The sequence below is a fragment of the Neophocaena asiaeorientalis genome, unplaced genomic scaffold (genome assembly GCF_003031525.2).
Source record: "Neophocaena asiaeorientalis asiaeorientalis breed wild unplaced genomic scaffold, Neophocaena_asiaeorientalis_V1.1 scaffold362, whole genome shotgun sequence".
NCBI lineage: Eukaryota > Metazoa > Chordata > Mammalia > Artiodactyla > Phocoenidae > Neophocaena > Neophocaena asiaeorientalis.
In genome coordinates this window covers 1,213,182-1,229,535 of record NW_020175700.1, presented here as the reverse complement: position 1 = coordinate 1,229,535, position 16,354 = coordinate 1,213,182, and the positions used below count along the sequence as shown (strand labels likewise).

At 50.2% G+C, this 16,354-nt stretch overlaps 1 protein-coding gene across 5 annotated transcripts in view; it reads left to right on the top strand.

Annotated features, from left to right (window-relative positions):
• Window positions 1–16,354, top strand: part of IGF1R (insulin like growth factor 1 receptor) — a 303,286-nt gene that overhangs the window by 278,955 nt on the left and 7,977 nt on the right. For 4 of the 5 annotated variants that reach the window (XM_024732051.1, XM_024732050.1, XM_024732049.1 and 1 more), the window contains 2 exons: window positions 2,289–2,418; window positions 8,673–8,807. In XM_024732051.1, coding sequence (XP_024587819.1) covers window positions 2,289–2,418; window positions 8,673–8,807 — 265 coding nt within the window. Of the gene's footprint in view, window positions 1–2,288; window positions 2,419–8,672; window positions 8,808–16,354 lie in introns of those variants that run through there. The other variant, XR_003001377.1, reaches the window with a different exon arrangement.

Genomic DNA, 16,354 nt, shown 5'->3' with positions numbered 1-16,354 from the left:
CTTGATGTTTGTTGCAGGCCTTACTTATTAGCTAACTAAACTCCTCCTTAGACCCCTTGTTGCCACCACCCACTGTAACACCCAAAAAGGGGGGTGGTTACTGGTTAGGAATTTACTTTGGACTTTAGGTTTGGTTTTTACTTTGGTCCTTGAATCTGCCTGATAAAACACATAAAGCATCAGGGCTGCATGGGGACCACCTGCTCTTCCCACTGTGAGATGATGATGTTTCAGGAAAATGCTGAGTATTTATCCTGAGAAGCTACAGGAAGACTTTACATCCAAAAACTATTTAAACCTCTTTGTCTAGCTCTTGAACTGTCTGTTCTGGAAGTGCTCGCCTTCCTTTAGCAGTGTTTTTGGGGTTTTTTTAACAATGAATTTGAATGAATATTTTGGCCCTTTGGTGAGCAATGAGTATCCCCTCTAGAATGGTTTCCCAAGTGGGGATAGGCATCTTTATCTTTCATTTGTAGGAGCTACAGGTAATGGATGGAGCCATATCGTATAGCAAATATCCTTGGCCATCAGTTATTCCGTGTGTCCTTGGATTGGCCCTTTGAGGCATCCACACATTTGACACCCCTGAAAGTCTGAGGCTGTCTTGCCCTGGGGCTCTCAGGGAAGAGCCCCTATGGCTACTGCCTGGGCTTCCTCTGTGTACCCTGCTCCCTCCCCTTCCCTTCTCAGCGAGGACCCAGATTGCTCCCACAGAGATGCCAACCAGCTCCCCTTCCCCAGCTGCAGAGCCAGGCAGGCACTAACAAAACTAAATCCCGGTTCTGCCACTAACAGACGTGAGGCTTGTGGCAAATGTCTTTAAGTTCTGTGAGCCCCAATTTCTTGACCTCTGAAATGGGGATGATGCTGTAAGAGAGTCATGAGATGCTGGGAAAGACTCGGTGCAGGAAAGCACCAGGCACGTACGTGCTGGGTGTGGGGCAGGTCCTTGGAAATGGAAACATTAGTGTCCGTGGCCTAACTCAGTTCCTTCTCCTTTACTTCCCTGTTCGCCCTCACTGCGGGAGAGCCGTTTCTGTGCCACTTGCCATTGGAAGTCCAAATCAGCAAGGACTCTATTTGCTATTTAACCATGTGGCATATTTATAGTGATGTTTTCTTTGTACTGTGTTTTTTTTTCCTGAAATTTGAAATTTTTCTTTTGGGTTAAGGAGGAAATAATCTGTGCTTTTTTTTCTGGGATTTCTGTCTTTCCTTGCTGTGCAAGGAAAAGCAGATCCTCTACTTGCACGTCACTGGATAATTCAGAGATAAGACTTTAGCACTTCGTTTTTATTCTTCGCTAGGATTCAAAGATGTTTTTCTAATGCCCAGTGTCCCATGGATTACAAATATGACAAGCAGTTTTACCAGAGGCAATTCGATGGCCGTTAGCATAGTACAAGGAAATTATGTTGATTAACGTCCAAGGAACTTTGTTCTCTGTGTTTGCTTTGTAGCCTTACCTCTTTGTGGCAGAGTTAGAGACATAAATGAACATTTTAAAAAGGAGAGCAGCCCTTTCTCCTGGGAAGGAGGATGGAAGAGTCCCTGTAAGGAAAGGTTACATGATTGAGTGGAAAATCAAAATCTGACAAAGAAGCAATAATTTAGGATTATAAAGCAAGCCTGCCATCAAACATAATTATGTGACATCTTCTAGAGACATGGGAAATGGAAGACATTTTCAAAAATGAGTGGGAGTATTATGTTGAAAAACATTATTGAGTAATAGCTTCAGGGGCCTAGTAAATACCATCTCTTAGGCATCTTACTGTGTACTTTTTTCATCGTGAATTGGTCCTCTTAATATTTTCCCCCTTATTAGATGGTGAAACTACTTTCTTTCCTCTGATAATGAGGCAGTGTTACTAAGTAAATAAAAGTCAACATGCTCCTGGCTATTTGATCATGTTTTTAAACCACATACAAATGACCTTTGCTCTACTCAGTACCTATTTTCCTGATAAACTATGGGTCCTGATAATTTGTAAGATGCCTCTCATTTTAAATGCAATGAGGGAGCTACCTTCTTAAAAGAATCACATTGTAAATATATTTAAAGGCAGAGATTTCTGGGCATTTGCTTGTCATGTGACTCACCGGTCCTCCCCTACGGTTTCTGCCTCATCAGGTGGCAGCATGGATATCGGCCTACCTAAAGCCAGTTTCCCCTTGGACTTGGCTGTGGGCACAGGACCCTCCTCTGAGACGTCACTGTGCCTCTTTGCTTCTCCCCGGACCTTACTCACATGGGGTAACTCTCGTGCCTTCTCTCCTCCTCACAGATTTTGGGATGACGAGAGACATCTATGAGACCGACTATTACCGGAAGGGAGGGAAGGGGCTGCTGCCCGTGCGCTGGATGTCCCCCGAGTCCCTCAAGGATGGAGTCTTCACCACGCACTCTGACGTCTGGTACGAGAGACCTTTCCCATAATGCCAGCCCCCGGCCCCCACGAGTCCTTTCCTTTCCTTTCCTCCTGTTTTCTGTTCATTGTTACCCGTTTCCGGCTTTGACTAAGTGTGATGGGGGCCACCCCCTCATCACTGACGTGTTCCTGTTGTCAGTGGGCACTTGTGGGATCTAAAGAATTTGTGGGACCAACATTTCTTTTCAATGCTTAGCTGCTCACCGAGTGGTTGGGAGGCCTGGAGACACACCACCAGGGGCTAGGGTATGGGGACAAGCCAGAAAGTTTTACCTCTTTCTGCTTCTTCCCCACCTGCCTTCTCTCATTTTCTTTCGCAATAAATAGATGCGACGTGTGCGTGCGCACGCGTGTGCGTATGTGTGTGTTTGGGGAGGTGGTTGCTTCACCTAATTAAAACTTCAGATTGCAGATGCTGCTTATTTTAGACCCAAAGCTTATGAGCCTTGATATGTTTTCCTGTTGGTTCCATCTGCTGTCTGTCCTCTTCCAATGGGCACCTATCGTTGCTGACCCAGGGATGGTGTGGAAAGCAAAATGTCTCCCTTAGTCATGGACGTATCTTGGGGTAGAAGGTGCATCAGCTGCGGATGCAGAGGCCTTTTGATAGGATTGTTTATTGAGGCTCCTCAGCAACATTGTGGAGAGGTGGTCAGTTTCTGAAATATGATTGAGGTTCTTGGCAGGCGAAGGCCCTGGCACGTCTACCTTCTAGAACGTCAGCTAGTTTCTTGGCTGTCCTCTCAGGAGATCCCGTTGCTGGGGGGTTACAGAAATGGTAGTTGTTTACTCCAGCTGTAGGGATGAGCACATAGAGGAGCTATTTAAATAGTGACCGACATCATTTTTTTTTTTTAACCTCGTGAACCTTGGGATCAAGGGCCTTGGATCCTATTTTGAAGACAGGTGCAAATTGGAAATAGCATTTGAATATGACCCAGCAAAGCATGATTTCTTCTCGAGCTCAAGTGTGAGATCTGTTTTGCAATCAGCCTGTTCAAGACGGTTCCCTCTTCACAGTCAAATCAAAGTGTTCAACACCATTTTTAGATATCGAGATGATGGGGAGAGGACAGGCCTGGGCCCACACCCGCATCTGTTTATTCTAGGATCCATGCTTCCAACAACTTTGAGGTCAGCTTACAGTGCAGTAACATAGAAAACCACGAGAGCCAGGGAAAACAGAGGCAGGGCAGGAAGATAAAACTAGAGTTGTTAATATCTCACAGGCTAAGTTTACCAAATTCTGGTTAGCAGCAATTGCAACAAGCAGGAGTAAAGGGTGTTCATTGCCATTTTTCTCCCATTTGATGACATAGACATTATGAACCAGTAAGAAAAAATATATGTAAACAAGAGTAGGGATTTCATATTCATTCCATTCCATGTTCAGGCTTTGACAGTGCTTTAGTTTTTGGTTTTTTTTAACATAGCCTTTGAGGATAACACTGGTAAGGTGGGTAGGCTAGGACAATGGAGAATATGGAAGGCTTCTTAGCTCCCCAGGATCTAAAGTGCTCCCTCTTGAAGGAATGAAAATCATTTTTGAGTGTATTCAATGGTACAAAACAGTCATCCCTAAATAGTTCAAGTCTAGAAAGAAATACAAAGAATTGTATTTGACTTTGCAGAAGATACCCTAGAATTTTAGGATCAGAAGGTATTCTGAGGTCGGGACCCGTCCCCACACCCCATCTACAGCATCTTTGACAGCTGGTTTTTGAGCTTCTGCTCACATATTTCCAGGGACTGCTAATTCCTCTCTCATAAAGACAGACAGCCCTAATCCTTAAGACATCCTTGGGTCTTGCAGGTCTTTCTCATGCTATGCTTAAGTCGGCCTCTTGCTGACACCCCGTTGGCCCTTCTCTGTAGCACGGTTGCACAACCTGCTCTGTTTTTGATAAGACAGGCCTTAGAGTCACAAGGAAGTGGTCTCTTTTCTCTAGGTGGAACATCTTTAGGTTTTCCTGCTATCCTTGGAGACATTATTCCCAGGCCCTTGGGCACTGTCCTGGTACCTCCTATAGCTCTCTTGTAGCACTGTGTCCCTGAAAATGGTTCCTTTGGGTTAGAAGACACAGGTGTGCCCTCCAGGCATGGAGGGAACCAGGCGCAGGACTGGGGAGGGGGAAATCCATGGCTTGAAGGTGTGTTTCCTTCCTGGGCAACTGAATCACCCTACAACAGTCTTCATTTCTTGACTTACTGAGAAGCTTTCCAAGTGGCCACAAATATCCAGGGCTGGTTGCTCCCTCCTAGAGTTATTTGGTTCTTCAGTGGCGAATTCACATCAGCTGGTAATGTGGATATCTCTGTAGGTTTCAATTTGCTGGTGGGTGGGACATTGACAGATCCGGTCCTTGTATGAGGTGGTATAATAATTGAATGCTGACTTTAACCAGCACTGGAATTGAAGTGAGTCTCACACCAAGTTGTCCCTTACTTGGGAAAACAGCCCCAATGCTCGAAATTAGAAAAGACTTCACACAAAGGCATTTATCTAATGTTTAGCGATTAAATCCATAAAATTCAAAGCTTGGTTTTGTATGAGGCATTAAATGCCAGTGCCACATTGTAAATGACCTGCTCTGAAAAGCATGCAGGTGTTGCGTATTTCTCAGCGTCTCTGGCTGTGTGGCCTTGGTCAAACCATGAGGTATCTGTGGACTTCAGCTGCTCCATCTGTGAGGTAAGGTCTGTTTGGGGATGTCTGCAGAACCTCAGTAGATGTTTTTGTTTTGTTTTTTTGTGGTACGCGGGCCTCTCACTGTTGTGGCCTCTCCCGTTGCGGAGCACAGGCTCCAGATGTGCAGGCTCAGCGGCCATGGCTCACGGGCCTAGCCGCTCCGCGGCAAGTGTGGGATCTTCCCGGACCGGGGCACGAATCCGTGTCCCCTGCATCGGCAGGCGGACTCTCAACCACTACGCCACCAGGGAAGCCCCTCAATAGATGTTTAAATGGCCCCTGTGACAACTGGTGATGACCGGGAGGCACGTTGGTGTTGGGTAGAGATGCTTTAGCCTCCATACCTTGGGGCAGAAAAATGGTTGAACTCAGCTAGTCATGTCCTGTGAAGGACGCCCGGATGCCAGCACTAAGTGGCCCTCACAAGCAGGTGACACTGACATCAAACCAGAGTCACTCCAGGGAAAGCCTTTGTGGAGAGCCGGCTCTGTCACCTTCTGTGTTCTTTCATGTGTGTGATCGTGAGGACCTGGCGTGGCCCAGGCACAGTGCTCAGCGTGTGTAAGAGCCAGGGCGCCTAGAGACATGGTCCTTGTCCCTGAGGGATGAAGTCCTGTTGAGAACAGGAAGCGACCCTGACAGGCTGGGATCACAGACCCCTTCCCCGAAGAGCGGGAGTCGTGGGGCACCCTGAAGTATGGACTGTCACCTTCTGAACAGTGAGGAAGTGGGCTCTTTCCACAGTGGTGGGAAGCGCTTAGTGCGTGTAGAGGATGGTGGGACTTCCTCAAGGGAGTTAGGCTGAAGAGAGCTCAAGTGAGGCCTTGGCTGTTTTGTTAGGGGTTTGGGAATAATTCTGCAGGCTCCGTGAGGAGAGGCTTCTGAGCCGGAGAGTGACCTAGAGCCGTGTTTTAAGAAGTTCACGTTAGCTAGAGTGTGAAGCTCCTCTCAGTAAGATGTTGGTGCCAAAAAGGAGGCGTCCTTCAGGCCAGGCAAGGGGGACCATCTGCACTGAGGATGTGCTGGGGGGACGAAAGGAGGGGAGCAGACCTTTGGGCAGGTCTGAGCCTGCACGGGCAAGCTGTGGGGGTTATCTGAGGAGGTGTGGGAAGGATGACCTCAGGGTGCTATTGAATACAGTTCCCTGTGCTATACTGGAGGAGTTTGTTGTTGGCATGCTGACTCTTCTAAGCTGAAGGAGTCGCGAAGTGGAATTTGCAGGAAGGACTCTCTGACCTTCCCCTGAAGCAGGCTTATGACCCTTACATGCCCTGGAGGAAAGAAGCGTCCTTATTTTCTAAGACACCAAGAGGAATCTGAACTAACAAGTCTTGCTGGGTTTCCCCAGTTCACTGTACCCTTTGCTCATATCCTTCTGTCCTAGTCCCCCTTTTTCCATGACTTTGTGCTCTTCATCAAAACTAATATAAAAAATGCTTAGGTTTTACTACTTTGTTGGGTCTTCATTTCCTTATGAAGGCTCCTGTGTCGTGTAAAACTTATATTAAAAAAATCTGTACCCTTTCTCTTGTTAATCTGTCTTTTGATACAGAGCCCCAGCCGAGAACTGAGCAGGAGAGAAGAAAAGGATTTTTTTTCCCCTCCTCTACAAAGGAAAGTGGCATTCTCTAAGAAAGTTAATATTTTTTTCCTCGACTGCCCCAAACCCGTTGGGAAACACTTTTTAATTTCTGAAGAATTTCTTTGATTCACTTAGGAGAGAAGCTAAACGCATGAGCTTCTGACTTTATATACTAGAGTTGTGGTTCTCGTTTCAGTGATGTTACACTAGCAGTGGTTCTCCACAGGGTTGATGGCATCTCCTAGGAGACATTTGGCAATATCAGGGTGGCGAGACAGAGTTGAGACACGTTAAGGTCAAAGGTCCACAGTAACCCAGAGCTTGGAGTGGGGCGGTAGGTGCTGAGAGGTCAGCATGGGCGCCGTCCGGTGGGCGCTGGCCGCCTGACAGTAGCTGGCACAGCCGAGGAACGTGTGGGGCAGGAGGGGGACGTGGGGCTGGGAGAAACCACATTTTCAGGTTATTTCTCAGGCCAGGCCTGCCGTCAGTTGGGTACCGCATTTCCGAGGAGGAGTTGGGAGCCGTGGCCTCTGAGGCACAGACCTAGGTGACCGGGCCAATTCAGTCTGCGGAGACCCCCCAGCCCAGGTTGACGGGAGGAGCCCACTGCCCTCGGCTGGGCCTGGAACACCGCATTTGGGCCTCCGGGCTTTCAACTTTCCTAGGTCTCTCGTGCAATACCAAGACTATTTCTTGGTCACTGAGTTTCAAAAGGATCTTGGGTGGGTCTGTCCTCTGAGGGCTAAGATTCTAAATATTTATGTCTGACATCTGCTCTCAGCATCAATTTGTACAAAACCCTTTTGTTCATGGAAAGGAGCTGAAGCATCGAGTAAAACATTCTGATACAAAGTCCGCGGCCCTCCGGGCTCGGCTTGGCCAGGATCCGCAGAGCTCTGGGCGGGAAGCGCCGCCCCAGAATTTTCAGTGCGGCTTTGCCCACACCCCTGGCCTTTGGAAGGTCCAGGAAGCCCCTCGGGTTGGCCAAGCGGCAGGCTTTAATCTGCGGAAATGAACCGAATGGAAAGGCAAATAGACCGTGGAGAATTTGTGAAAGACGCTGATGTATGCTGGGAAGCCACCTTTACTTTGCAGATTATAGCACTGCCTTTTTTAACATCCTCAGTCTGAAATTTCTGTGTATGTGTATACCTATTTTAGTTTGTTTTCCAGTAGTAGGCTCTTCTAACCTACAGGCAGAAGCGCATGCGAGGCGGAATCGCTCCCTGCTCCCCTTGCTGACTTGGTTCCTCAGCCATCCCCTTCCCCCCACCTTGGCTAAACTCTGGGCCTAAGGATTCTTCCTAGTGCGCGAGCCCCACCCCAGCCAGTGCCACCCTTCTCTGTCCCCCACTATGAGGCTGAGCCCCTCATCTCCCCGGGCCCTCCTGGACCTGTAAGATCCCCACTGAGCTTTTCGACACCCCAAGGCCCAGGCCCCCACCCCAGACCAGTGAAATCAGTCGGGGGCCCAGGCATCCTTAAGAGTTAAAAACTCAACCAGGGGTTCCTGCATAGAAAACCACTTAGGTAGAAGTTTCCAAAACGGGGAGCTTGTTGAACAGCTTGCTTGTCCCAGGCTGCATTTTGTCCCAGGGATTTGCACTAAATCACTGTCCCAGCCGGGCCTGGGGACCAGCATTCGATTATTGGTGGTATAAAAGCACATTAGGGAGACGCTGCCCTGCAGGGTCCTGGCTGGGGCTGGGCCCTGAAGCCAGCTTGCCTGGGGCTCCCATTGGAGATCACGTGCTCGCTGGCTGTTCAAGGGCCCTGAACACTCCTTCCCCTCAGCTGGCAGAGCTGTGCCACCAGGGCTGCATCGACTCAACGACACGAGGATGGGTGTTCCACACTTAGCCCAGGGCCTGGCTCGCTGCCCGACATGCACTCAGTCACCCAAAGGGAGAGGGCTCTGTGGCTCTGTCCACCCCTTTCCAAGCACCTCACGTTTCTTTTCTCCCTGTAGGTCCTTCGGGGTCGTCCTCTGGGAGATCGCCACGCTGGCCGAGCAGCCATACCAGGGCCTGTCCAATGAGCAAGTCCTTCGCTTCGTCATGGAGGGCGGCCTTCTGGACAAGCCGGACAACTGTCCTGACATGCTGTATGTATATGCTGGGTCCCTCTGGCCCCGGCGGGTGCTGGGATGACCAGAGCAGTTAAGAAGAGGGTTTATCCTAATGGAAAGAACCTGTCCCTTTGGGCAAGTGCCTTAATCCTTCCCCATCTTCCTTAATCCTGGGGTTCGGATTTGCAGTTTACATTGTGGTTTCTCAGGCCAAACGTCTTTGTGAAATACTTGACCAAAGCAATCCCTGCTGGTCTGCTCCAGGCGGAGTTTCTTTTTAAAAATGCAGCAACATGACACTGATTACTCTTAAGCCACAGTCCCAGGCTGCTCCCCAGCCATCAGCAGGGCTCCTCCAGGCCTGTGGGGGTGACCTCAGACCTCCTTTTGCAGGCGGTTCCAGGATGCTGCCACCACCTGTGGTCCCCCCATGTTTCTTTCCTGTTAAGTGTTTACAAAAGTCATAAAAGGCCTGTGAGTGGCAGGCTCTCAGCAGCCTCCTCCAGCGGCTGTGCTGACCTAGAGGCGGTCAGGGGGCCTCCCGGCAGGCACAGCCCTGGCATGTAGCTTTCTGTTCCTAAGATCTGTCAGATAATGGGAAACAGTCCGTGATGCCTCGTGGGCCTCCCTGCTCAGTGTTCTTAGGAGAAGCCCCTCTGTCAGTGGAGGTCAGAGCTGCTGAAAGTGTGAGGGTGTGCAGGTGTGAGGATGTGCAGGTGTGCTGTGGTTGGGTCGTCAGGTGCAGACAGGTACAGAAAGCAGTGGACTTGCTTTCGACATGCACATTAAGGCAGGGCTCAAGATTCTTCTGGATCCCAATAGGTAGAAGGTAGGCTACCACTAATACTTCAAGACCAATGCAGGAGTTTTCCAGAAGTGCTTTTCAGGACAGATTTGGCCTCACATTGGAAAGGGCCCCAGAGGAGCTGTTGGGCTGTCTCCGTGTCTGTGTGGAAGGCTCTACCCAGATCTGCCACCTACCCGTGCACCAGCCTTGAGTGAGCACTGACTTGGGCAGGGCCCCATCATGGTGGGGTGATTTACAGATGTGAGTCAGATGCCACGTCGAGTGGGTACCAGGGAAATTGGCCCCAACAGCCAAGAAAGCTCTGTTCATTTGGTCTCCCAAGGTTTCCATGGATCAGGAAATGGGAGTGCTGGCTCCTCTGCTCAGTCTGATGAGGTTGAGATCAAGATGTCAGCTCGAGCTGTGAACATCTGAGGCTCAGGAGGCTCCCTCTCCCAGGCCCCCGCAGGTTGTTGGCAGGAGTCAGCCCCTTGTGGATGTAGGACTGAGGTCCCAGGGTCTTGCTAGCTCTCAGCTCCCAGTCCTTGCTAGCTCTCAGCTCCCAGTCCTTGCCACACTTCCCCTCCATTGGCCTTCTCACAACAAAGCAGCTTTCTTTTTTATTTTATTTTATTTTTTTTTGCGGTACGCGGGTCTCTCACTGCTGCGGCCTCTCCCGTCGCGGAGCACAGGCTCTGGACGCGCAGGCCCAGCGGCCATGGCTCACGGGCCCAGCCGCTCCGCGGCATGTGGGATCTTCCCGGACCGGGGCATGAACCCGTGTCCCCTGCATCGGCAGGCGGACTCTCAACCGCTGCACCACTAGGGAAGCCCCCAAAGCAGCTTTCTTCTTCAGGGCCAGCAAGAGAATCTCTCTCTGCTGCTTTTTGACATTTTTTTTTTTTTACCTGATTAAGTTTCCACCCAGGATAATCTCCCTTCTGATTAACTTAGAGTCAATTATTAGAGACCTAAATGGAGGAGTGAAATGTCATCACATTCACAAGTCCCTCCCACTCAGGTGAGGGGATCATACAGGGCGTTTACACCAGGGGTGGGAATCTTGTGGACTGTCTTAGAATCTGACTGCCTTAGCCTGGGAAGCAGAAACCATTGTCCTGTCAATAAACCAAGGTTTTCGGGGGTTTTTTTAAAGCATTTTTAGTGTAGCTTCCAAGACTGAATCCCTAAGCTCCAGGTAGAGGGCGGGGTGGGGGAGTGGGGGTGGAATTTGTTCTCCTGACTCTGACTGAGCTGCTTTTTCAGGGGTACGGCAGCTGGGTATCCTGCTCTTGAACTGCTGCCTCTGAGCATTTGCTCAGCCAAAGCCTGTTCTATCCCAGGGACAGCTTGCATGGAATTAGGAAAGAGGCCAGAGAATGCTGCAGGAAAGGGAACATCTTTGCCTCAGAGTGTGTGTGTATGTGTGAGTGTGAGAGTGTGTGTGTGTGTGAGAGTGTGTGAGTGTATGAGAGTGTGAGTCTGTGTGTGTGTGTGAGAGCGTCTGTGAGAGTGTGTGTGTGTGTGTGAGAATGTGTGTGTGTGAGTGCATGAGAGAGTGTGAGTGTGTGTGTGAGTGTATGTGTCTGAGTGTGAGAGTGTGTCTGTGTGTGTGTATGAGGGTGTGAGTGTATGAGGGTGTGAGTGTATGTGTGCGAGTGTGTGTGTGGGTGTATGAGAGAGTGTGAGTCTGTGAGAGTGTATGTGTGTGTGTGTCTGTGAGTGTGAGTGTATGAGAGAGTGTGAGTCTGTGTGTGTGTGTGTGTGAGTGTGAGAGAGTGTGAGTGTGTGTGTTGGGGGGGGGTACCCACTGATCATCTGAGCATGGGCCCAGACTAGGAAACGTACATGTGTCCTGGAAGTGGGGCACAGGATACACCCACGCATGACAGGAAGCTCCACTCCTCAGAGGGCTGTGCATAAGGGGGCAGTGGGCGTCCTGGATCCCTCACCAACAGACTCCCTAGTACAGCCTCTTCAGACTTCAGGACCCAAAAATGGAAGAGATGCACATGGCCACTTAGTGCATTTTCTTGCCCCTGGTGGAAACTCTCCCTCTCTCCACCTGTGTCAGCTTTTTTTTATTGCAGTATAACATTACCCGAAACCTAACAGTTTAAGACAACAATAAGCATTTATTATCTCCCAGAGTTTCTGGAGGTCAGGGATCCAGGAGCAGCTTAGCTGGCTGGCTCTGGCCGGGGGTCTCCTGAGGTCACAGTCTGGCTGGCAGCCAGGGCTGCAGTCATCTGAAGGCTTGACCAGGGCTGGGATCCACTTCCAAGATGCAGAACTCATGCCACCAGTTGCCACGTGAGGCCTTAGTTCCTCTGTGATGCTGCTTGAGTGTCGTCGTGACATGCAGCTGACTTCTTCTAGAGCAGGGCTCAGAAAACCTTTTCTCCAAAAGGACAGATAGTAAATATTTTCAGCTCTGTGGGCCCCTACGATCTCAACTGCAGCTACTCAACTCTGCTGTTGTACAAGAGCAGCCAGAGACATCACAAGAACAAGTGTGGCCGTGCTCCAAGAAAACTTTATTTCTGGATACTGAAATTTGAATTTCACATAGCTTTCATTTTGTCACAAAATATTATTCTTCTTTGATTTTTTTTAAACGATTTACAAATATAAAAGCCATCCTTAGCTCATAGGCCTTACAAAATTAGACAGCTGGCCAGATTTGGCCCGCGGGCCTAGAGCTTGACTTCCCTACCCCAGGGCAATTGCTCCCACAGCAGAGCAGAAGCCACAGTGTTCTTTGTGGCCTGGAAGTCACGCTCCATGGTGTCCACAACCTCATATGGGCTACACGGGCAGCCTTATTTGATGTGAAAGGAGATTATGTGAGGCGTGGACACCAGGAAGTGAGGACCACTGGGGTGTCAGAGGCCAGCCACCACACCCTACTGATGACTGCCCCCCTCACAGGTGACTGCCCCGCACTTTGAACAGTGCAGCCACTGTATTCATTGTCAGCCCATTAGAAGAACAGCCTTCCTTCTGAGCAAAAGTATCAGTAACGGAGTTTGAGGAGTGATGCCCACTGAATTGGCCTGAGCGGGTCCGGTGCCAGAAGAGAGTCTAACACTAGAAGTGGTGGTGTTTTAGCAAGCGTAGGAACAGTCCAAGAAAGCAGGTGTGAGCTTTGTTCGTGTGGTTTGGGGGTGGTGGGAGGAGAGGTACTGCTTTTGAGCTTTCTTGTTGACTTGAACAAACATTGTCTCTGAGAAATTTGTGGGACTCTTGAACTTGATCTGCACCCAGGTGACTGGAGTTTTAATATTAATTTAATATGTCTGGGAAGCAACCCCCCTGCCATGGGAAAGGCAGCATACTTCCTGTTCCCAGCATGGAGTGACAAGGAAATTTGCATGGAGAGGTTACTCTGGCATATTAAGTGTATAATTCAGGAGGCATTTCTGCCTCGCCATCTAGAACCCCCTTAGCAAATTTTTTCCCCTTCTAAGGAAAGAACAAAGTGAAAGGAGGCAAGTCAGTTTTATAAGGAGTGTCCGTATTGTCCTTGTGAATTTATTGATGAGCTTAGGTAAGGAAGACGTGTTCTGGGAGAGGGGTTCTTTTATTACAAAAAATGAAAGAATGGACTGTTGTTTCTCTCAGAGGAGAGGAGAGTCACTGAGCCCTCGGGAGTTGCCTAAAAGCCATTGTGGGCCGCCACGTGGGAGAGAGGTCGTGTGCTTCAGTTCCAGAGGTGTGAATGGCACCCATAGGGTAACAGGGGGCGGGTATGCAGTGGCTGCTGGTGGACCTCAGCTCACCATCATTCGATGGCGATGCCCGGGAGCAGATGAAACTGGCTCTTCCCAAGTAGCCAACAGTCCTGATCCCCTCAATGGAACAGGGTGCACAGCTTTAGAGGAAAGGTACCATGGTCCAGGCTGCAGAGTGTCTAGGCCCATGGGTCTCAACCCTGAAATCCAGTGTGAGTCGATCAGCAAGTGGCCTGAGACAGATTCGGCTTGTGGTTCAATGGTGGATCCGTATTTTAAATTGACAACAAAGCTTGTCCTTAACCTTCTCTTGCACACAGGTCTCCATACTCACACCACCAATGTCCTTGAGCCCCTCTGAGTGAGTGCTGACTGCTCCAGCCCAGAGCTGGGACTGTGGGGAGTGGTCTGCACCCTCAGCAAGTCCGGTGACTGGAAGGACTGGACTCTGATGCTGGGACACGGGCTGGAGCAGAGGTGCGCGCTGAGCATGGACCATGTTCTCTGCGGGTGGGACTTTGACAGTGTGACACATCAAGAGCCTCTGCCAGGGAGGCCTTCAGTGTGCAGTGTTCAGAAAGGAATTTGAACTTTTTAGCCCAGAGAGTCATCAGCTCACGGATGAGTCTGAAACAAACTCAGTAGACTTCGGTGGTTTTGCAGTTTTCAAACATGGTTTTCCCCGTTGCTGATTAAAGCCCCCACATTGTCGGGAATCCTGGGCCAGTTTTGTGGGAATCCAGTGCTTGAGTGGGATCCAAACAGTCAGGAATGGCACTCATGCCCAGTTAGCCTGCAGTGGGCTTTTCGCTGGTGCACGGGCCCTGCCTTAGATCTCTGCCCCAAAACAGAGTACCCTGGGGTGAGCGGTCAGGCAGGCCCCTGTTCCACTGCCCCTCCTGGCTGAGAAGTGGTCATAAGACAGTCTTGGCTGTTCAGGGCTGCCAGGAGGGGAGGAACGGGCACAAATGAGCCCTGCAGGTCCTCTCTGGAATGCGGGCTCTTTGTCGTGAGTCCTCACCTGGACTGAGGCTGTGCCAGTGCTTAGGTGCTGGGCCGCCCTAGGCCACTTGGCCCGTGCTTGCAGCCTGCCCGCACACAGCAGGGCTGGGGATGGGGAGGGGACAGTGAGCCGGATGAGACCATCACCCGGCCTCCGGGGTCACACCAGGGCAGCAGCTCCGTCTGGTCCTGCCCCTGCCCCAGGTGAAGGCTGCGTGCACACACGCCTCCGATGCAGGCATTCAGTAAAGGACGACTCCAGCTCCCCGGAGCTGACCAGTTGTAAAAAACATGCTTTTTTAAAGAGGAGTTTTATCAGCTCATAAATCCTTCTAAAGTCTACTGGAAAGTTTTCTTGTGGAGATAGTGTAAACAAGGTCTTGAATCCCACAGAGTAAAAAGACTTCCTTTTATGGGCAGCAGTGGAAGGGCCGTGACTCTGGAATGGTTTAAAAGTGGTGTCACGTGGTTTGTTTGTGCTGATGTCACTCACATGCCTCCCCTGCTGGTGGCACCTTCTCAGCCCCAGGCCAAGGGGCATGGAGCCAGGGCACATCACGTGTCCTTGGCCCTGGCTGTGCTTCTATTCAGGGATAAGTCAGTCGGCCAGAGAGGAAATTGCAGCCGAGCCGTGGAGAGGGATTTCATGTATTTATGGCCCTTTTTTCTTTGCGGGGGGCGGGGGCGGTTATGGAAGGAGGCTTGTTTGCCATGTGACCCAAGGACAAGCTGCCAGTTTATCTGCAAAGCCCGCAGGACACCTGTGATTGTCGGTGGATGGCCAGGAGAGGGAGAGCCTCCAGGCAGGACTGTGGTTTCTCTTGTTTAGGTTGAGAGAAAATTCCTCTTTCTGAGGTCGGTGGCATTCAAAGTGTAAAAACACCATTCACGAGAACTCCATCCCTGCACCACCCTCACTCGTTTGGGAACCTTGGACAAATTATTTAATCTCTTGGTACTTCCACTTCCTCATCTATAAAATGGGGCTATATTATGATACACACCTTCCCAGGCTCGTGAAGAGTAAAGCCATTTACACCCATAACACTACCGAGAGCCTTAATTAACTACCGTGTGGTTAGTGCTGTGACCTAGTGTAGGTGATTCAGTTGGGAGGGGAAAGAACTAGTCAGTCTTCATGTTTTGTCTAATTCTTTTTCCGCTAGAGCAAGGGTGACAAGCTTTTTCTGTAAAGGCCCACACGGTAAATATTTCGGGCTTGTAGGCCAAACCATCTCAACTGTTCAACTCGTAGTTGTGGTTTGAAAGCAGCCATAGATCATATGTAAACAAACAGTGTTTCTGTTCCAATAAAACTTGATTTACAAAAGCAGGCAGCAGGCCTCTCTCCCATTCCCACCCTCCCTCAAGGTCACATCCTCTTCCCTCTGACTTGACCTGACACCGTTTTCCCACATCTTTCAAGGTAGCTGGCGGATCGACATGGGAGTTTTCCTGTCCCCACAGGCTTTCTCTCCTTGGAACTTTCCCTGGGGCCAGACTTAGGCAGTTGCTCTGTCTGTTAAGTGTCAGCCTGACAGAGGCCAGAAGCCAGTTTGGGGTGCTTTGAGCTTCCTAGATGTGGGTAGTTCCATTGGCCATTTTTATTGAAAACTATCCCATTAGCCAGAAGTTTTAAAACAAAACATAGAATAGAATTTTCTAGCGAGAACAGAAGTGGAAGGGAAGGCACTTTGGTCTTCTTGAGAAAGGACTGCTGGCCAGTCCCTTCTCGGAACCTTCTCCACACTCTGGCCAGCCTGGACCTTTGTTCAGCCACCTCCTTTGTGCGCCAGCGGTCTACTTGGCTGGACCACTCTGCATTCCAGATTAATAAGAAGCACCTCTCCTCCTGCGGCCATTCTGAGCCTCGTCAGAGCCTGGGCCTTTCCTGGCTGTCCCGGCAGCACCCTGCTTTTCCGGTGCAGCCTCCTGCTCTGGGGGCTCAGGCCCGATGCCAGGTTGCTCCCTGTGGCCACGTGACTCTGAGGGCTTCCCAGGGGCTGCAGCCCAGGTGCCCCCTCTGCCTGCCCCAGGCCTGTGCAGGGACTCTGCCACCA